At 35.3% G+C, this 21,578-nt stretch overlaps 2 protein-coding genes and 1 non-coding gene across 5 annotated transcripts; all 3 read left to right on the forward strand.

The window, feature by feature from the left end:
* Window positions 1-675: 675 nt before the first annotated feature.
* Window positions 676-748, forward strand: TRNAR-UCU. Its single transcript has one exon. It is a non-coding gene; the product is annotated as a tRNA-Arg (tRNA).
* Window positions 749-10,972: 10,224 nt separating this feature from the next.
* On the forward strand, window positions 10,973-15,564 carry LOC9316746 (protein TOPLESS). 2 transcript variants are annotated; one of them, XM_021029713.1, is made up of 15 exons: window positions 10,973-11,279; window positions 11,375-11,554; window positions 11,627-11,740; window positions 11,828-12,020; window positions 12,139-12,203; window positions 12,280-12,459; window positions 12,845-13,003; window positions 13,088-13,301; window positions 13,763-13,870; window positions 13,995-14,165; window positions 14,251-14,373; window positions 14,465-14,560; window positions 14,633-14,830; window positions 14,927-15,102; window positions 15,184-15,484. In XM_021029713.1, exons 1-15 carry the CDS (start codon window positions 11,191-11,193, stop codon window positions 15,359-15,361), a joined length of 2,244 nt encoding a protein of 747 aa, XP_020885372.1. In that variant the 5' UTR covers window positions 10,973-11,190; the 3' UTR covers window positions 15,362-15,484. The 2 variants fall into 2 exon arrangements, with proteins under 2 accessions (XP_020885372.1, XP_020885371.1); XM_021029712.1 differs by having other exon boundaries at window positions 10,975-11,279; window positions 13,974-14,165; window positions 15,184-15,564.
* A 3,083-nt stretch (window positions 15,565-18,647) lies between these two features.
* LOC9316747 (putative clathrin assembly protein At2g25430) lies at window positions 18,648-21,338 on the forward strand. Of its 2 annotated transcripts, none has more exons than XM_002878807.2 (2): window positions 18,648-18,971; window positions 19,118-21,338. In XM_002878807.2, the coding sequence occupies exon 2, from the start codon at window positions 19,134-19,136 to the stop codon at window positions 21,084-21,086; it is 1,953 nt and encodes a 650-aa protein (XP_002878853.2). In that variant the 5' UTR covers window positions 18,648-18,971; window positions 19,118-19,133; the 3' UTR covers window positions 21,087-21,338. The 2 variants fall into 2 exon arrangements, with proteins under 2 accessions (XP_002878853.2, XP_020883911.1); XM_021028252.1 differs by having other exon boundaries at window positions 18,684-18,957.
* The last annotated feature ends 240 nt before the right edge of the window (window positions 21,339-21,578 follow it).

The raw sequence follows: 21,578 nt of genomic DNA on the forward strand, positions 1-21,578 counted from the left end.
CTCTCTCGACGATCATTGACTGCTTATGTTGTTTTCTTGGGGGGTTCCCCTGTTTCATGGAAGACGAAGAAACAAGAGATGGTGTCTATGTCTTCGGCAGAGTCCGAATATCGATCCATGTCGGATGCTACTAAGGAAATCAAGTGGTTGCGTCAGCTTCTCTCTGATCTAGGTGTAAAACAATATCGTCCGGTTCGTATGTACTACGATAGTCAAGCTGCCATTCATATAGCCAAGAATCCCGTGTTCCACGAGCGCACGAAGCACATCGAAAAGGATTGTCATAACACACGGGATGCTGTTACGGACGGCCTTCTCACTTTGATACATGTCCGCACGCATGAACAGCTTGCCGATATACTTACAAAGCCACTCGGCCATTCACAGTTCGATAAGTTTATTCCCAAGTTGGGCATTGTTGATCTACATGCTCCAACTTGAGGGGGAGTGTTAGACAATGTAGTTATTGGGCTTTGGTTTGTATAGTTGGGCCTTCGTTATGTCTTATATGACGGTCTATTGTATGTGTATATATATGAGGCATGTTTGCCCTAATGTGAACAAGAGAGTTTTCCCAATCATATCTCAAGCTTATCAAGATGCATGGGATATGGCTCCGACGCGAGAAACCCTATATGAATTATATATATTTAAATTTTGTTTACCTAACAATGAGCACCCATGGCCTAATGGATAAGGCGCTTGACTTCTAATCAAGCGATTGTGGGTTCGAATCCCACTGGGTGTGATCATATTTGCCTTTTTTTCCTTTTATGATCACATTTGCCTTTTTTCCTTTTACGCTGGCAAAGGAGAATTAAAGAACATACAGCTCCGTTATAAAAACCATTGTCTAGGGCCATTTACGTTACGTAGTCTGTCAAATCCTCATGGTGGCGATTCCAACGTTTCTATCGATGGTTTATGCTAGGATATTCTTTATAAGGCAACTTTATTTGAAAGTGCTACCTTTCTTTATACGAACTAATCGTTCATGTAATAATGTTCTCCATATTTTAGCTATAAAGGGTTGTAATTCATCTTCGTTCTTCTCTGGTTGTATGGATCCTTCGTCACAGATATCTGACCTCTTGCATCATGATCGTTTCATAATATATTATATATAATCATTTTGCTGAAAAAAAAGAAAAAAAAAGCTCATATATATAGCATTTTCAAATAAAGTTGCATATGGTGATGAAAGACCATCCGTGAGCTTTCTATAAGTAAATAATCTTATTGTCATTGATTAGTCAAAATATACGATTGGAGGTTTATAGATAGACTGACTTTAGCCTAAATATATATAGCCGTAAACCGGAAAATGATAATGGTTTATCCGGTTATACAATACCACCAGTGTTCACAGATTCAATAGCAGTATAAAACTATACAGACTCGAGTATATATTAATATTTTCCTTGAAAACTATCAAACTCTCCGAATGTTTTAACATATATTTTTTTCAAAGTATTGATTTCATGAAATTCGATGACTTTTTTTCATGAAATCATCCTAGATCTTGTGGTTTTTCAAGATTACCCCACTCAATCGAATAACTAGGAGGCTTTTTTATTTTATTTTTATAAACTCAATCGGGTGATCTGGTCTGGTAGGAACGCAACAACGTGCTACAAAGCGCACTTCTTCTCGAATGATCACCACATTGCCTATCTTGAGTTTGGAATACTTTCTAACTAATAACTGGGGTAACTAATAACCATTACTTTCCCACATAGATAAGATATTTGTTTTCAGGGAGGCTTGAACCGAGGGGGAGGAGAAAGTCTTTTAGCACATTCCCAAATCTCACATACCATTGGACCACAACCAGTCGAGCACTAGGATGATTACTACTGTGTTGGGCTTCGAGCTTTGTCCGATAGAAGTCTATTTACTTCAATGAAGGAGGGCTCCATTAGTAGTTTACTGTTAGCGTTTAACAACAATCACGTAAGTTGTTTTGTACCGCTTTGAACTGCTTCGAATCGTTATATTTGAAAAGTTTCTTCTCGATAGTAACAAAAGTTATCATCATATTTTTATTTTATTTTCTGTTATTATTGTTTCTGTTATTAATTGTTATCATAAAAAGGGTTTAAATATTTTTTATGTATATTCACTAAAATATTTATAACCGTACAAACATTTCTTAAATATCAAGAAAGGTTCTAAACTTCTCTAAATAATATTTTAATTAGTTATTTTATGATTTATATAAAATTAGCATTTTAACATTTCATTGTAATAATACAACTTTAGTTGTTTTTTTTAATATTAATTATATATCATATGTAGTTTTAGTAAATTTTATGTTTGTGCCTCTTTTTCCGCTAATCGTAATACCTCAATTGGGTCAGTCAGCTCAAATTGAGCTCTATAATGAAAATCTTGGTTCTGTGGACTTGGTAAATCAAACTCGAGTGAGGGATACTTCACTTGAGTCGAATTATTCTGGATACCGTTGTTTTGTGGATGGATCATGGAAAGGAATTGATAAGTTCTCCGGTACAGGGTGGTTCTGTACATCGTCAAATGGAGAGCCGCCAACCATGGGAGCTGCGAACCTCCGTAGAAGTCTATCTCCACTACATGCCGAAGTCGAGGCCCTTCTCTGGGCGATGAAGTGTATGATTGGTGCAGATAATCAAGTGGTAGCGTTCTTTACAGACTGTTCAGACCTGGTGAAGATGGTGTCTTCTCCAACCGAATGGCCGGCGTTTTCAGTGTATTTGGAGGAATTTCAAAGCGACAAGGAAGAGTTTTCATCTTTTTCTTTATCTTTAATTTCTCGTAGGGCTAATGTCAAAACGGATAAACTGGCACGAAAAATTCGTACAGAACCGCTTCATATCACATATGTAAACAACATTCCTCAGGAATGGCTCTTTTGAGCTCTAATTAATTTCGAATGACAAAAAAAAAAAAAAAAAAATTTTATGTTAAATTACTACGATAACTGTTGTCAACCCGTCAAGGAAATTTTATGTGAACGCATATGTGTTTAGTTGTCAAATTATAGGGGTGATTTTTTTTTTTTTGGTAGGCGGAGGGGTGCAATTACCCCCTCAATTTATTAAACTAAAAAAATAAAGAATTACATACGAACGTGTCGTGGGAACGCAGTCCCATTAGCATCCGCTAAAAGAATCGGATGCACTACATCCGGACAATCATCTAAAAGCAAAAAACCCAAACCTAACGTAAACGCATAGTTCGCTAATCCATCAGCTAGACGATTAGCTTCCCTATACACATGAGTAACCCGGACTAACCAGTCCCTTGAGAAAAAGCCTTGGCACAACCGTACCAGGAAAGACAGAGGATGACCATCGCTAACCCCTGACTGAACGAACCCGACCACCAGCTCCGAATCCACTTCTAACTCTACCCGCCTATACCCACGTTCCCAGGCTATCACCAATCCATAGTATATACCCCATAATTCCGCCATCGGGGCTGAACATATACCTATATGAAGTGAAAACCCTCCCCGCCAATGCCCATCTCCATCTCGGATCACTCCTCCGGCTGCTGCCTGACCCGGATTTCCCCTAGAAGCCCCATCTATATTAAGTTTCACCCAGCCGTCCCCCGACTTCTTCCATGATACCAACCTTGCCACTCTCGGACCCGACAAAGATCCCATATTCCTACCCAAGTCCACCCCTAGTTGCGTGTGAGCCGCCATGACTTCCGTAGTCACATCTTTCAAAAACCGTACTCTATCTCTACATTTTCGTCTCTCCCCAAAGATATTTCCACATCTCCACTTCCATCCCCACCAGATTGCCATGCTAAAGAGAGTTGCCCAATTCTCAAACCCAAACATCTTCCCTCCATTTAAGTTTGTAAATAGCCACTCCAACAAAGATTTGTTAAAAAACGCTTGTCTCTCCCTTTGCGGTATATATGAACCGTACCCAAATCCCCGCCATGGCCGGACAATCTCTCAATACATGAATGATGGACTCCTCAGCCCCCTTACAAACCTGACATATCGCACTCTCGCCAATATGGCGTCTTATTCTTTCCATGTTGGTCATAATAACTTGGTGAGTTACTAACCAAATGAAGACATGAACTCGCTCTGGTACCTCCACTGCCCAGACTTGCTTGAAGAACCGTTCCATACAAGGCACCTGCTCATTCTCCTGCTTAAGTAGAGCGTAAGCTGAGCGTACCGAAAAAACACCATTCGCCGTCTCGTGCCAGGAAAGCTGGTCTGCCAAAAATGGGACACCCTTGACTACCACCGCATTTAGCCGCTGTAAATCAGACACCGAAAGATATTGACTTAGAGCAGCCGTATCCCACCCGATCCCCACAGTCCAATACGCCTCTACCCTCTTACCAATCTCTTCCTCCGGCAGCTGGGCTATTACTCTCTCCCGCAGTGGTTCACCTAGCACCCATCGATCAGCCCAGAATCTGATTGTTTTTCCATCCCCCGGAACCCATCCAATACCACGTGAGACCACCTCCCTCAACCCTACTCCAACACTCCGCCAAGTCGATGACCAATTACTCTTCGGTACCATCCATGAAAGATCATGAGCCTCCCCTACTTTATATTTCATTCGTACCACTCTTGCCCATAAGCTTTCCTTATCATTCATCAGCCGCCAACCTACCTTTGCCAATAAAGCTTTATTCATAGTCCTGGCTTCCTTCAGACCTAGCTCACCGTCCTTTTTCAGTTTACAGACCTTGTCCCATGCTAACAAGTGTTGTTTCCTCTTCTCCACTGTGCTCCCCCACACAAACGAACGCGCCAATTTATCCAAACCATCCAGCGTTGATGCAGGCAATAAAATAGAGCTCATGAAATACACTGGAATTGAAGATAAAACAGCTTTGGTCAATGTTATCCTCCCTGCCATGCTCAAGGTTTTATTTTTCCATCCCGCTAACCTTGACGATACCTTCTCCAAGACCTCGCCATAAGTCGTCTTGTTTATTCTTTTCTGCAAAATGGGCATCCCAAGATATTTTCCCAACTCTCTAGTTGAACTAATCCCACTTTCCGCGCTGATTGCTCTCTCCATATCCCGACTCAAGATTATAGGGGTGATTGGTTAAAACTTAAAAGATTTTTACATTAAAAAAAAAAATTAAACAGCCAAAATTTTACCAATCAGGCTTTTATTTATTTTTCTCTTTCTAAAGTTTCTAGAGTCATTTTCTTTTAGTTTTTTTTTTTTGCTTTCTATTTTTACATAAGTCACGTAAACATGGTTGTAGGATTTTGAAGACTATTTGCTACTCCCTCCGTATTTGAATAAATGTCGTTCTAGCCTTTTTTCTGTGTTTTTAATTAGTTGTCATTTTAACAACTTTTGCATAAAATTTCCTAAATTACCCCCAATTAATTGATCATAATTAATCAGTCTAAATTACCAAAACTACAGATACGAATCGATTTTCATAAAATTATGTGCCCTTTCTTAATTGATTTAAAAAATATAAAATATAATTGTAAATAATCGTTTCTCATATGGTTAGTTTTGTAATTCTGTGCCCTTTCTTAATTCACCCAAAAACAGTTGAAACGACATTCTTTCAAATACAGAGGGAGTATGTTGTAAGGAATTTTGCGCATTCCTTACAAAATTCATTACAAAGTCTTGACATCGTTCTTTTAACCAATCATGATTTAAGAATTTTTATTTTATTTTAAAGTCTAACCACCCACTATCTCTCTACTTTATGTTCAATTTCTTAAAGTTCCAAAAAATAATCTTTTTGGACTGTAGCAATTAATATAAATATGGCAACCAGCAAAGTCAGAACCACTTAAAAGTAACCAATCACCCTTTGTTTTAGCACCAAACTAAAGTGGTAACTGTAACGCCCCGACCGTCACCTCTCTTAATGGGTCCACATCCTCTCTCGGCCCGTGGGTTTACCATCTTCCGACGGTCGGTCCGCTACGTCCGGGAGGCTTTAAAGACTTGTTTACCAACCCTACAAATCACCACATTATCTTTTCCTGTGTTTTGTCCTCACTCACACAGTTCCGACAATCACTTCCCGGAAGGTCAGCCATCCTAAAACTACTCCAGCTCAAGCACGCTTAACTGTGGAGTTCTCTCTGGACAGTTGACCGAAAAGATAAGTGCACTTTGGTGACATAGGTGGCTAAATCAATTCTTTTAAACCTCTCCGCATGCACTACCATATTTCTGAAACCGGGGTGTTACATAACCAATCACCCCTTTTACTTTTTCCTATAAGTATCAAAAATTATTTTCTAATCTATAAGGTCGATTGGTAACGACTGTTACTTTTGGCTGTACAGACTTTGACTATAAGAACTTTTGCTGTAGAAATTTTTGTTGTTAGGACTTTGATTAAATAAACTTTTGCAATAAAAAAATTGGTTAAAACTTGAAACTAATTGATAAAAATTGTGAGTTTAGAAATTATAGTTTTAGATAATATAAATGACTAGATTATGACATGATCCGATTATCGGTAAATCTCACCAAAAATTATAAAATGGATCATAAACGAACTGAAAAAAAATGACTATTAGTTAATCTAATATTTATTTTTGATAAATTACATATAGATTAGAAAAAAAAATTATTACTAATGGAGAGAAGAATAATAATAAAAAATAAGAAAGAGAAAATTTTGAATCTAACTTTAGGAAGTAATTGGCTTAGACTTTCGAAACTTTTACTTTAACAAAACTTTTAACATACCAAAGTTTTCATTGAGGCTATAACTTATTTTTTTCTTTTTAAAGTCTCTAAACTCATTTTTTAAAAACCTTTTCTCTTTCATTTTTTTTTAAATCACCACGTAAACATGTCTTTAGGATTTTACTTAGTTAACTAGGATATGACCCGCGGTACACCGCGGGTTAATTATTTGATTTTTTTATTTTTATAAATTGATGAATTTATTGTGTATAATATTTTTTGTTGTATACCGCGGGTCATATGCGTTGTATCTAAAATAAAAAATTTTAAGTTGTATTTGTTTTGTTTAGTGTTTAAGATTGTATAATTGTATTTTGATTTGTTATTTATAGGATTTCACCTGTGGTATATTGTCTCGTATTAATATTGACCCAAACCCGTCCAACCATATAATCTAAAATGAAATTAAACATCATTTTGTTATTTTTTTAATAACACTTTTATTTAAATGTCATATAATTCGAGTTAATTTGAAAGTTGCTTTCAAATAGTTTCCATGTATATTTTTAAATTAGTGTGTGTTTTTGGACCAACCCGTAAAAACAATTTATAATTGTATCTTAAAATACTAATTAGGATTTCACCCGTGATATACTGTCCCATTTTAGATAATTGTAAAAATTAAAGAAAGATCCGAATGACTCAATTTCGGGTCCGAATAAAATAACGACATGATTAAATGCTCAATTTGTTCTTAAAAATGTTAATATAGATTACACACATATTTTTATTCATCGATTGAGTAATATATGTCCGTTTTAAAAAATTTGAATTGTAACATATGCAGAAAAAAAAAACTAAAATTTACTAACTATTTATATATTTTATAATAATTTAAAATAATATAAATATAAGATCAAATAAAAGTGAAATAAGAATCATATATTTATGTTTAAATTAGGTAGAGAGGTTTTAGGAAATTAGTGCAAATTTGTTATATTAGCATTAAATCATCATATTTGATTTCTTTATCTATAAAAATCGTGGAGAATATACCATAAATAAAGCGTTTAAATATAGTAATTAGTTGAGAAAGTATATATATTTTAGATTTTATTAATTATTTTCGTTTTTTAATTTTGCCAAAATTTAAGGAAAGATCCGATTGAAGATTTCCGGGTCAAAATTAAACAAATTTGACCCGATTTGGGTACCCCAAAAACTGCTGCAAAAATGTATAGTAGAAGTTCGATTAAAAATTCTAGCTTTTCTTCTTTTCTATTATTATTCTTCTCTTTCGTAGTTTTACAAATTCTTTTCAAATCTATGAGTAATTTACAATGTTCAAGAACGCGTTATGTGCTAAGAGGGTGGTGACTCAACGACCAGCGCCCAGAACGCTTAATCAGAGCCTAGACGGTTTTAGGCGGTTTAAACGTTTACCACATAAATGTTATAAATATGGTATTATAGATAAAATCATATAAAAGTATATATTAGAAAAATTGTTAATATTAAATTTTCAACAAAAATTAGACAAAAAATAAATTTATATCGAACAACATATGAATAGTTATAACCATATATATCAAGGTAAAACTTATAAATTTAAATCTATGTAGTCGAAAATTAGAAAAATACACTAAAAACTTTTTTATGCTATTTTAGGCGATCGAGGCGGTTATCAAGGCGTAACCTGAGTCTAGCGCCTAGACGGGGCCTAGGCGACCGCCTAAACCGATTTTTAGAACACTGGTAATTTATCACAAATAATTATCTATTTTCCGATTTTTTTAATATCCATTTTCCTTAATTTTTGGTTTAGATTTACCGATCATTGGAAACCGTCATCAATTCCTTAATTTTTGGTTTAGATTTACCGATCATTGGAAACCGTCATCAATTATGTTGATACCAATAACAACGAGCTTTTTGATAGAGAAGAAAAAACTATTGTATTGCACATGTCATAATCTGTTCATTTATATTATTTAAAATTATAATTTCCAAACTTATAATTTTTTACCAATTGGTTTCAAAATTTCAACAGCCAAAATTTCTATTGCGAAAGTCTTTATCGTTAAAATCATGACAACAAAAATTTCTAGAATGAAAGCTCTAACAACAAAGTCTCTATAGCCAAAAGTAACAGTAGTAACCAATCGACCCTTTGATAAAAAGAGTAACTATAGTCATGTTTACGTGACTTAAAAAAAATAAAAGGAAAATGGCTAAACAAAAGTAGTGACTTTAGAAACTTTAAAAAGAAAAAAATAAGTAAAATCCTGATTTGCAAAATTTTGGCTTTAAAAACCTTTTTCTATTAAAGTAAAAGTCTTTAAACCCTCAACCAACCACCATATATTTCTAATTTATTACAAACTAGATTTGGACCCTGCGTTGCACGGGTTACATGTCGAAATTGTCATTTTTAATTTTTATTTTTGTAAGATTAATTAAAATTATATAAAAATATGTTTTAATTTTAGAAAATATAGTATTTTAATTATTTTTAAAATATAGATTAGTTATGAATAATGTGTAATATAAAATACTATTTGTAGTTTTATTTATTATATGTGACAGTATGATATTTAATAAATGTTCATATGTGTATTATTGAATTTAATAAATTATCTACATCCATCGGAAGAGTGTATAACACTTTCTAATTTCAGTGTGGGCAAGATGGAAACAGAATTGTGACAATATGAGACAGTCTATATCCACACCATTTAACTTTACTTGATAATATGAGAAATCCTTAAAACAAAAAGACAAATTCATAAGGAATTAGAAAATATGCACTAAATAAACTAATAAAATAATATTAACTAAACAGTATCTATTTGCTATATGGTTTTTGTCAATTTTTGCCCCATTAGACAAATCCTCGAATCTCTTTTTTTCTCTCATTAGATTTCTCTTATTTTTTCTCGATCTCCTCTTTCTTTTTCTTTCTATCCCTCTCGTTGGATTTTTTCACCACCATATTTTTTTCTTTTTCAATATCACTATTTCTCATCTTTGTCGGGCATTACCACCGAGTCTCACTACTCCGATCCACCAGACCACCACCACAACTGAATCTCACAACTATCACAATCATCATCACCATCAATACTAAATCTCGCTAAATCTCGCTTATTATGGTATACTAATCATCGAAATCCGGCGTTGACCATCGTTGACCGGTATTGACCAACAAAAATATTCAAATTTTTTTTTTATATTTTAGTATTAAAAACAAAAACAAAAAATTGTTCTATTGAATCTTTTATGGTATTGTATAATTAAAGAGGAAAACACATTCTATATTCAACTTAAATAAATTTTGTATATATATTAAATAAATTGATTATTATAATTAGTTAGTTTTTTCAATTTCAATACTAAAATAAAAGTGAAATAAAAATAATTAAGCGAATTATTTATTTTTATATTGTCAATAAAAACATTAACTTCTTATTTTATAAATATTTTTGCTAAAATCAATATCTTTAGATGTTCTATTTGCTATATATTAAAAAAAAAAACAAATTGCGACCTTTTTTGTTGTTTATCCGTTATTACGATAAATTTTTTTAATAATTATAATTACAAAAATTAACAATATCTTAAAGTTAGACTAAAGAGTATGTTAAATTTTCTATATTTTCAACTATGTATTATGATTTTGATTTTAGCAAAAAAAACTTAATATTTTTTTACCATGAAAACTTTAGATTGAAGAGTCATATACTCAATTTTTCTAAAAAATTAATAAAATTTATTTCATCTCACTTTTAGTTTAGTTTTGAAGTTGAAAAAATTAACTAATTATTAAAATCATACAAAATATTTTTTTGTTAAATATAGAATGTGTTTTCTATTATACAACACCATAGATGGTTTAATAGAATAATTCTTTTTTAAATATTTAAAATAAATTAAAAAAAAAATTTTGAATATTTTTGTTGGTCTATACCGGTCAACAATGGTCAACTCCGGATTTCGTTGATTGATGTACCGGAATAAATGTTCGTGATGTTAACCACATATCATCATATAGTTGGTATATATGGGCATGCAATACATTTAGTTCATGTAGTTGGTTTTTTATTTTTAAACTTGGCATGTGTAGGTATGTATTCTCTTATACTTCGTGTAGCTGAATATTTTTTTCCTATAAATTATTTAACAACGGTTGAAACAGCAACTTCTGTCTCTTTCTGCAAATTTCCGCATCCGCTGCATTTAAACCAGTTGTAATCAATAGAAGTTTATAGTAGTCTGAGGGTAATGATAAGTAAGTGAACTTATCACACTCCTTATCGCTTCTCTCTCTGACCTCCGTTGCTTTCACTACACTAGACTGTCCATTAGCGGACTAAACGAAGACGACGAGAAAACTTTTGCTGACCTGAAAATTTCCCATTCGTCTTCAATCTCCAAATCTCGATACAATCTCGGGATTCTACTTGCCGTTCCGTGCGATTTCATCTCCTTCCCTACCAAAATTGATATCTCTCGAACCCTAAATTTCCTCTGGAGCTAAACGATGATCTTAGACGAGAAAAATCGGAAAAATCTCGTATTCCTAATCTTACAGTTCTTTGATGAAGAAGGCTACGAAGAAAGCTTACACTTGTACGGTTTACAATTGTTTCTTTGATTTTGATTTTTGGTTTCTCAAATAGTTTTGGTTATGGCTAATTTATGTGTGATTTGTTTTTGTTATGAAGATTGGAGCAGGATTCAAGAGTTTTCTTCGATTTTAGTTACTTCTCCAATGCAATCCTCAATGGTAACTTTAAAGAAGCAGATGACTATCTTTTAGCATTCACTCGTCCAGAAGCAAATACATATTCAAGGAAGATGTTCTTTGACTTGTTCAAGCGGAAATTATCCGAAGCACCGGATAGGCAAGCATTCCCCTAATCTTCTTAAAGAATTGCTATTGTATCATCATTGATCATTTTTGTTGTGTTCTGCAGGAGTGGTGGCTCTGAAGCTGTGAGCATATTCTCTAAGGATTTGAGACGGATTCCTGTTTTAAAAGATGATAGCTTCGACGATTTGGTTGAGGTGATTGCTGTAGATGATATGAGGCAAGGGTTAAGATATATTTAGCTATTGATAATTTGTTGCCACAATGCAGATCTTATAGAGTTTTTTAGTTGTGGTTTTGTTTATAGGATTCTGGAGGGAACTTGTTGTGTGGACAAAGTACCGGGAAGAGCTAAATTGTGTGTTGATCTACATAAACTAGCAGAAAGCAATCCTTGTTTATGTGACAAACTCGAATTTCCGAGCTTGAATAAATCTGCATTGCTGTCACTTATCTCCCTTATTTGTCCAAATTGTAGTGGGAGAAACGGAGGTTTGAAGGTAAAATTTTACATATTGTCGAAGGAACCGGAAATAGCTATGTTGAAACTAATAATGCAATGGAAGAGATTTTTGGCTTCTTGGGTTCTTTTGTTTCTGATCAGTGCGTTTCTTGTAGGAAGATCTCATTTGCTTAATCCTTCAGTTTCTCTATGAAGCCAAGTACAAGAACACTCTGCATAAGTAAGCTTTGCAGGGATAAATATGACTTTGGATATATCGTTGTTTACTTATTGATGGTAACTTTTTCTTTCTGAAGGTTAGAGCAAGAAACAAAAGTCTTCTTCAACTTAAATTATCTGGCGGAAGTGATGAAGCTCGGTGAATATGGCAAAGCTGAAGAGTACCTGGGAGCTTTTACAGACTCAAAAGATAACAAGTACTCAAAGGCTATGTTTCTTGAAATCCAGAAACTTACATGCCTACAATCTACAGAATGGTTGGTTTAGATTTATTTATCTGCATTTACATCTCATAATTTTGTTATGAGATCCCAATTATTTGGTTAAGGACTTTGCATATGATGAAAGCATGAACATAAGCGCAACATAAAGTAGGTATAAGTTCGTATTGAAATATTATTATCCCCAAATTCTCTACTTGTCAATTTTCCACTGTATGCTGGTGAAAAGTAGTTAGACTTCAATTTGTCAATTTTGATACAGAAAACATATCTTGAAAAGCTATTTACTCGTCCGCTGTATGCTGATGAAAAGTGCACTAATCGATTGAGCAATTCTAGATTTAGTGTTCTTTAGTAAATCCTGTTAATTATTTATTTGACAGGCCACAGCTTTCATCCTGATTAAGATTTTCTACTGCAGGGAGGTTGCAACCCCATCTGGATCTCTTGATAACATGTCGCCGAAGATAAAGCTACATGCCTCTGTTGCCATGCTAGCGAAGAAGAATCCCGTACTGAAAGATAAACTCAAGTTTCCTAGCATGGAAAAGTCAAGACTTTTAACACTGATGAAGCAGACGTAAGGCTGCCAAAGGTTTTTTTTTCTAGTCTTGATTGTCTTTTCGTGGTTTCTTTTAGTTCTTATTTTCTTCACCTCATGCAGTATGGACTGGTGGACTTCTCGTACATGCAACAATTCTAGTTCTCTGGAAAATGTTCCAGTAGTGTCATACCTTTGTGGCACACCATTCTCTTTGAAAAAAAAATTCAATAAAACAGGGCAAAGGAAGAAGGTTGTTAACTACAAACCAAACGAAATCAATGATCCATCTCAGTGCAATGCACTCGTTCTTCCTGATTATTTCTCAGAAGAGATGGTAAGGTTACTTTCTCCAGAATCTGTTAAAATTTGATGTACTTCAGTTTTCATGTCATCCAACGCATTCATTCACATTTTTAATTGATCTTTAAAAGGAAAAAAGAACATGGCTCTTGAGAAATTCTAGCCATCAAGGATTGTGCTTTGTTGCTCCCAAGAACTCTACTTTGTTCAGAGTAATATTATCAGTTAATTTAAGGGGAATGTCTCATGTTAGCACTTATTATTTGACTACAGAGTTTCTACCACCTGTGTATACATTCTCGGTACTAGCATCATCTAGAAACCATATTCTCTGAGAAATTTATTTCGCTTGAGCTGTTTGGAATGAAAGTATCACCTACGCTTGTAGTCCTCGGTGAATATTGAATGTTAATGCTGTTTGTTGATGCATATAGTCAAACTTGTCTTCTATATCTTCAACTATTGGGATCTCATTGATTTTGTTGACTTTGGTAGATTGCACGTTTGACCTATTCCCCTTCTGGAGATTATATACTGGCTTTGGCAGAAGACGCCACACATAAACTCTGGACGTGGTCGAGTAGCCAAAATGAATTCTCCAAGGTTTAGTCTCAGATGCCAAAATTATCTCTGCTATGTTTCAGCGCTGATGTCCTGACTACTTACCTTGTCTACTTGATTGATTCTTTAAATTTTCTGCTTATAGTATACTCCTCGAATATTGAAGGAAAATGTATTTCCGAAGCCACGATTACATCAACCTCAAAGTGGGAAAACTATGAAAAACGAGATGGCCGCCTCTGTTCAGAATTCAACGTCATGTTTCGCTATCAAGGGTTCCTATCTTTTCTCTACTTCAGGAGGAAAAATAGCAGTTTTTGATCTAAAGAGTTTTGAGGTAATAAGCATTGTAGTGTTATAAGCTTTTAGGTCATGCCTTTGTGTCTGCATCATCAAATGACACTGTTTGCATAATAATGCAGAAGGTAGCTGCTTTTGGAAGTCCTACACCTATGGCTACGTATTTTATATTTATTCCTGGTGATTTGCTTGCTGTCGGGCTAGATGATGGTTCTATCTTTATCCATTGTTTATCCTCGAGAAAGGTAAAGTCTTCGTTTTTGTAGTAATCGTCTGAAACCGTTTGCCTGACTTTGTCTGCTGCTTAAAGATGTTATAAAGCTGTAAATGTATTAGGTCAAAGAAAAGCTGGAGGGCCACGATCAGAAAATAACCTGCCTAGCATTTTCACGCTGTTTTAATGTCCTTGTCTCATCTGACTCTGATGGAAAGGTTTGTACATGCATCTGTAGATACCCAAAATTGTTACTTTCAGGATTTCTAAAGTGTATTTGTTTTCTCCAGCTCTGTCTTTGGAGCACAAAGAGTTGGGTTAAGCTAACAAGTAAGAACTCTACGCGTAAGTTCTGCACCCGGTCTAACCATGAGTCCACCTCTTTAGTAACTCACATCCAGTTTGACCCATATCAAATTGAGCTACTTGTGGTCCATGAGGGTTGGATAGGTATATACGAAGCTCGAACTCTTGATTGCCGTTTGCAGGTAAAAGGCAAAGACTTTGAAGAAGACTCTTTTCTCTGATAATATTCCCTTGCCTCTAGTTTTATCTTACGACTCTAAATAAAAAATGCTACGCAGTGGATACCCGATGAATCTGATACTTCAATAACTTCCGCTACATATTCTTCCGATGGTGAGATCATCTATGCTGGCTTTAGAAGTGGATTTATAAAAATTGTGGACTCCAGGACCTTCATGACGGTATGTCGAATCAATATGACTTCTCTTACTCAACCCAGCCCCAACAACATCAGGTACAGTTTCCTTGCCCACACTTCTATTTTGATTCAAACAATGATGTAATTGAGTTTGCTAACAAATTTGGGATGGCACAGGCTCGAGGTTTATCCGACTGTTGTTGCCGCTCATCCTTCACATCCGAGTCAGATCTCTGCTGGACTCAGTAATGGTAAGGTCATCGTCCTTCAGCCGTTGTGGAGTGGAGGATGGGGTGAAGCAGCTCCCCTTGAAGACAATGGAGATTATTCTAATGACTCAGATCATAGTTACTGACCAGTGACCACAGAGGTTGTCTTAGTTTTCTGTATGTCTCTCTGTGCCAACTGCTCTTTTTGTATGTAAGTGAGATTACTGCTCTTTTTGTATGTTTGTCTATGTAACGTAATTCGTAATAAATATATGTCTTTTTGTGTATTATTCATCGTAAAGCATCTGCCAAAAGGCTACCAACTTACTTCTGCACCTTTTCTTGTAAATAGTTATGACTTAGTTATTAGATGGAGACAGAAGATTAGTGCTGGTAAAGTTAATGCATTCTCTTTTTGTTCTCCAATAAGATTGGAATATCTATGCCAATTTGCGGGAAGATAGTGTTCCTTTTTTCATTATATATCTATTTTATGACACAAGATTTTGTTCCATTTTTCATTGTGACTAGTAACACTGTAACAGTTAAAGGAAGTGAGAGTAATTATGATTTTTTATTTCCACACTTATAGTCATCAAATCAGACCCTTAGTTTACCACCAACAACAACGCAACATAACACAATGGATCTCATAATTGACCTCCCACATCAGTTTTTAGAGAAATTGTGGTATATTGTCATTCAAGATTAGGAGTTAATTGCCAAAAATTGGAGTTATTTTGTGGAGTTAACTCTGAATTTAATGGCCAAGTAAAGACACCCTAGAAGGAAGGAAGAGACTATAAAAGAGAAGTGAAGACTCCAAGAAAGAGACTCATATTCTTCTACACAAGATTCATCTTCTACATTTCTCACCATTATTTAGACACAAACAATGTCATTCCTAATAATGACTAAATACATTCTCTTTGTTGTAATCGAACTACGTTTTGGCTTGATCCCGCTTTGGGTACGTAGGCAGCTCGTCTCTCGAGTCCAGCTATAACAAAATCTATATTATTTTCTCCACAAATTTATACGATCTATTCAACCCATCTTTGTGCTTGTCTTATGAGAACTTTGTCCCATCTTTTACATGATGTTACCAACCCTGGGGGGTTCGGGTTCAACAATAAATGTTTTTAAATGGCTCTCGAAAGTAATCTTAGAGGAGATAACATATGCCGAAAAGCAAAGACCTCATAAGAAACAACATATCTCAGATGGTTTTTAAACGATAAGGGAATAGACGTAACTAACACATATTTCGTAGTTTGTTTTTAGCAATGGCTGAATTTTGTTTAGATAAAATAAATGATTTTTTAGTTTAGAAAATAAATAAGTAAATGATTTTAATACAAAATAATATTTTTTATTTTTGGTGATATTTTCTCTTTTTACACAAAAGTAATTTGTTTTAATGTAAATACTATAAAATATTACCGAAAATGAAACAATTGTTTGGTCTAAAATATCATTTAATGAGAGGAAAAAAAGAGAGAGAGGGAATTGTTTAAATGGAAAATTGTATTGTATAACCAACAAAAAAACTATAATTCACTAACTAACCATTCTAACTATGAAACCATAATATTCTTTATAGTATATGTAATATTACCAAATTTGTCCTTTCGCTCTCTTTTGTCATCTCATCTTATATTTTTTTATTCTAATATAAAAAGAAAAAACAAATAAACAAAATACTAGTCTATATTCTATAATCACCACCACCAACAATTATTATTACACTATCAACATAGCCACTACCATCGCCACTACAATCATTATCACTATCATCGTCATCTCACAACCGTCATCACCACCCCCGTCACCACCACTACCATTGTTACCGCCATCCACCGCTACCGTCACTGTCATGACTACCACCATTGTTACCACTTACCACCACCATTTCCATTATCATCACTACGACCACATCTACCATCCCTGTTATCACCACCATCACCACCACCGTCATCACCATCACCACCATCACTATAACCACCGCCACCGCTATAGTTACCACTATCGTTATACTATTCAAAAGTGATGATAAATTGTATACTATGAAGTATGTACTATATATTCTGTTCTATGTGTGTCTATACTATGTACTATGAACATTTCTGTTTTTTATTAACAACATTTTTCACCATTTTAAAAATTTCACATCAGATTTAAAAAATATAAAGTATGTCCTATACATAAAAAAAAAACAATACTATTTTAAAATAGATTTGAGATTAATAATTTTTTTTAATAAAAAATATGTTGTAGAAAGAATATGAAGGGGTAAAAATATATTTTATTCATAAAATATTACCTTTTCTCTTTCCTTTGCCATGTTACGCCCAACTTCGTTCACCTTCCTGCGTACGTGTCCAGTTAGGCAGGTTAAAATTGTCATTGCACTATGTCTTCTGGTTAGTTACTTCATTTTATATATTATAGTGCTATATGCTTAATTTATTTATCAAAAAGTGTTCACCAAGGCTTGTGTTAAGATAGAGCGAATCATTGTTTATGACTGATCGACTATCAAATGCAACTTGATGAAGACTTACAGTATTACATGATGAAGTTCAACCCTTGTTTAAAAAACAAAAGAGATGGGGTTTTTAAATTTATTTTCTGATTGGTAACTAAAAGCTATACAAGTTTCTTGGTTGTTAGATGGAGCTGTAAGCTATACCGGAATAGTGCAAAATTGTAAGAAATAACTGTATAAAAAAAACTGTACGAAAAGTTAAGAGTAAAATTGTTGGTAACGCTTTGATAAAGCTTTTGTGATTGGTAACTGTCAAAGCTATATACTCTGTACCGCTTTGAAAATGAGTTAACATTCAAAGCCATTATCTTAGTTTAGTTGATTTATCGTGTAGAAACATCATTTTTTAATTAATTTTTTTACAGCGACATCACTTTTTAAGTTGTCCACCAAGTATAAAAATGAGACAATAAACAAATTACGGTATATCATACTCTCTCCGTTTCATAATATAAGGCATTTTGAATAAAAAATTTTGTTTTACAATATAAATGGTTTTCGAGTTTCAATGCAAATTATATATTACTTTAATATTTTATGATTATTTATATTATGTAGTCTCTTTAATGATTGGTTGAGTTTTTAAAATTAGATTTTTTAATGAGTGTGATTTTATTTAAAATGCTTTATATTATAAAACGGAGAGAACATATGATAAAGCCGTCGTTCCAGCTCAGACTATTCTAGTGCCACCGTATTTTTAAATAAAATATTTTTTTCAACGCTTTCGAACTTCCATTCTCCCAACTTCAGAAAAAAAAAAAAAAATTCTGCTTCTACTTCGAAACATAAGTAATCTGTTACCTACATTTCAGAAACTAGAGTTAATTTCCCCAGACAAAAGTAATCTGTTATTACGCAAATTACATGTTTGAACCCAAAAAAAACAAAAAATAACATCTTTACCTTCCGACAAGCACCCAGCTCCCGACAGCGCCGGGTAAAAAAAAGCTTTAGCATCTCCTTCTCTCTAAATCAACGACTTAAAAATCGCCACGTCATCACAGACTCCAACATTCCTCATAAATCCAACTCTGTTCTCTCTCTTCAGCCACCACCATTCTCTTTTACTCCTTCGCCGAATCTCACAACGCCAAATTTGGCGTTTCTACAGATCTATAGATCCCAGAGATCTCCAACAAATCCGACACCGTTTTGTACTCCGACGAATCCTCCTCCGTAGATCTAGCCAAGGTACGAACCTAACGGTAATTTCTAAAAATAGCTCAAAGAAAAAATCGAAATCGATTTTCAAATTGTGTTTCCCGTTAGATTCTTAATCAAATCTCTCATCAATGTCAAATTATTTTCGATTCTTTGTGTTTTTTGAATAGTTGTGTTTAAACTTTTTCAGAAATTCGAAATCGGAGATGGCGCCGAGTATTCGAAAAGCGATCGGTGCGGTTAAAGACCAAACAAGCATCGGAATCGCTAAAGTAGCAAGCAACATGGCTCCAGATCTAGAAGTAGCCATCGTGAAAGCTACAAGCCACGACGACGATCCCGCGAGCGAGAAATACATTCGTGAGATTCTAAACCTGACTTCTCTCTCCCGTGGCTATATCCTCGCTTGTGTTACTTCCGTTTCACGGCGATTGAGTAAGACGCGTGATTGGATTGTTGCTCTCAAGGCGCTTATGCTTGTGCATAGACTTCTTAATGAAGGAGATCCAATTTTTCAAGAAGAGATTCTTTATTCGACTAGACGAGGTACGAGGATGTTAAACATGTCTGATTTTCGCGATGAAGCGCATTCGAGTTCGTGGGATCATTCCGCTTTTGTTAGGACTTATGCTGGTTATTTGGATCAGAGGCTTGAGTTAGCTTTGTTTGAGAGGAAGAGTGGTGTGTCGGTGAATAGTGGTGGTAATAGTAGCCATCATAGTAATGGTGATGATCGATATGGAAGAGGAAGGGATGATTATAGGTCTCCACCGCAGCGATCTTATGATTACGAGAGTGGTGGTAGTGGTGGTGGTGATTTCAGGGGAGATAGTAATGGTTATGGTGGTGTGCCGAAGAGATCTCGGTCTTACGGAGATATGACTGAGATGGGAGGAGGAGGAGGGAGAGATGAGAAGAAAGTTGTTACGCCTTTAAGGGAAATGACGCCGGAGAGGATTTTCGGAAAGATGGGTCATTTGCAAAGGTTGCTTGATCGGTTTTTGTCTTTGAGACCTACTGGTTTAGCTAAGAACAGTAGGATGATATTGATTGCGTTGTATCCCGTTGTGAGGGAGAGTTTTAAGCTGTATGCTGATATCTGTGAGGTTTTGGCTGTTTTGTTGGATAAGTTTTTCGATATGGAGTATACGGATTGCGTTAAGGCCTTTGATGCTTATGCTAGTGCGGCTAAACAGATTGATGAGCTTATTGCGTTTTATAATTGGTGTAAGGAAACGGGTGTGGCGAGATCTTCTGAGTATCCGGAAGTTCAGAGGATTACAAGCAAGTTGTTGGAGACGTTGGAAGAGTTTGTGAGAGACAGGGCAAAGAGAGGGAAGAGTCCCGAGAGGAAAGAGATCGAAGCTCCTCCTCCGCCGGTTCAAGAAGAGGAGCCTGAACCTGATATGAACGAAATCAAAGCGCTTCCTCCTCCAGAGAATTACACTCCTCCACCTCCGCCTGAACCAGAACCTCAGCCTCAAAAACCGCAATTTACCGAGGATTTAGTTAACTTGAGGGAGGATGAAGTCACGGCTGATGACCAAGGGAATAAGTTTGCGCTTGCGCTCTTTGCTGGTCCACCCAGTAACAACGGAAAATGGGAAGCTTTCTCGTCGAATGGTGTAACCTCTGCTTGGCAGAATCCTGCTGCAGAGCCCGGGAAAGCGGATTGGGAGTTGGCATTGGTTGAAACAGCTAGCAATTTAGAAAAACAGACAGCCGCTTTGGGCGGTGGATTCGATAACTTGTTGCTCAACGGGATGTATGATCAAGGAATGGTCAGACAACACGTGAGCACCTCACAATTGACTGGTGGTAGCGCGAGCAGCGTAGCTTTACCCTTACCAGGTAAAACCAACAATCAAGTATTGGCCTTACCTGCACCAGATGGAACTGTCGAGAAAGTGAACCAAGACCCATTCGCAGCTTCACTAACCATTCCACCACCTTCATATGTGCAAATGGCCGAGATGGAGAAGAAGCAGTATCTACTGAGTCAAGAGCAACAGCTATGGCAGCAATACCAGCGTGAAGGAATGAGAGGTCAAGCCAGTTTGGCTAAGATGAACACCGGTCCAGTTCCAGCTTACGGAATGCCACCTGTCAACGGGATGGGACCGCCACCGACGGGGTATTACTACAACAATCCTTACTAATTCATTCTTTTTTGTTTTTTTGCACCCACTCATATATGTGTAGATGACTCGTCTTCCACCATTGATCTTGTGTGTTTTTATCATATCCCCGGATTGTCGTAAAACGATTCAATCTTCCTTCTGTCTGCTCGAGTTTGATTTATAGTTTATGTACACTTTCTTGAGAATCTTGATTCCAATTCTGTATAACATTTTGATATGTTTCATGTTACCACTGTTTTAAAAGTTACTTATGGACACTTTTGTCGGATAGTTGTGACTTGTGACTTAGAAAGTCTCCATAGGACTGGTTATATTTTGGGTTGTGTTGTCCAAAACAGACAAGTGAAACATAGCCACTCTTTTGAAGCCATTGGTTCATTTGTAGATTATTAGGTGAAACAGATTTGTCGCTTTCTTGTTTTTCTTTCTAATATTCCATAAATATGATTCATCTTTTTATAGTTGAGATTGGAAAACGAAAGCACGAGATGTATGTGGAAGTCTCTGTCA

The sequence above is a fragment of the Arabidopsis lyrata genome, assembly GCF_000004255.2.
Source record: "Arabidopsis lyrata subsp. lyrata unplaced genomic scaffold ARALYscaffold_4, whole genome shotgun sequence".
Lineage (NCBI taxonomy): Eukaryota > Viridiplantae > Streptophyta > Magnoliopsida > Brassicales > Brassicaceae > Arabidopsis > Arabidopsis lyrata.

Coding starts and splice junctions, on each gene's coding strand:
- LOC9316746 (XM_021029712.1), top strand. CDS start 11,191: ATGATCTTAGACGAGAAAAATCGGAAAAATCTCGTATTCCTAATCTTA. Junction 11,555..11,626: donor TTATCCGAAGCACCGGATAG/GCAAGCATTCCC, acceptor TGTGTTCTGCAG/GAGTGGTGGCTCTGAAGCTG. Junction 11,741..11,827: donor ATTGCTGTAGATGATATGAG/GCAAGGGTTAAG, acceptor TTTTGTTTATAG/GATTCTGGAGGGAACTTGTT.
- LOC9316747 (XM_002878807.2), top strand. CDS start 19,134: ATGGCGCCGAGTATTCGAAAAGCGATCGGTGCGGTTAAAGACCAAACA.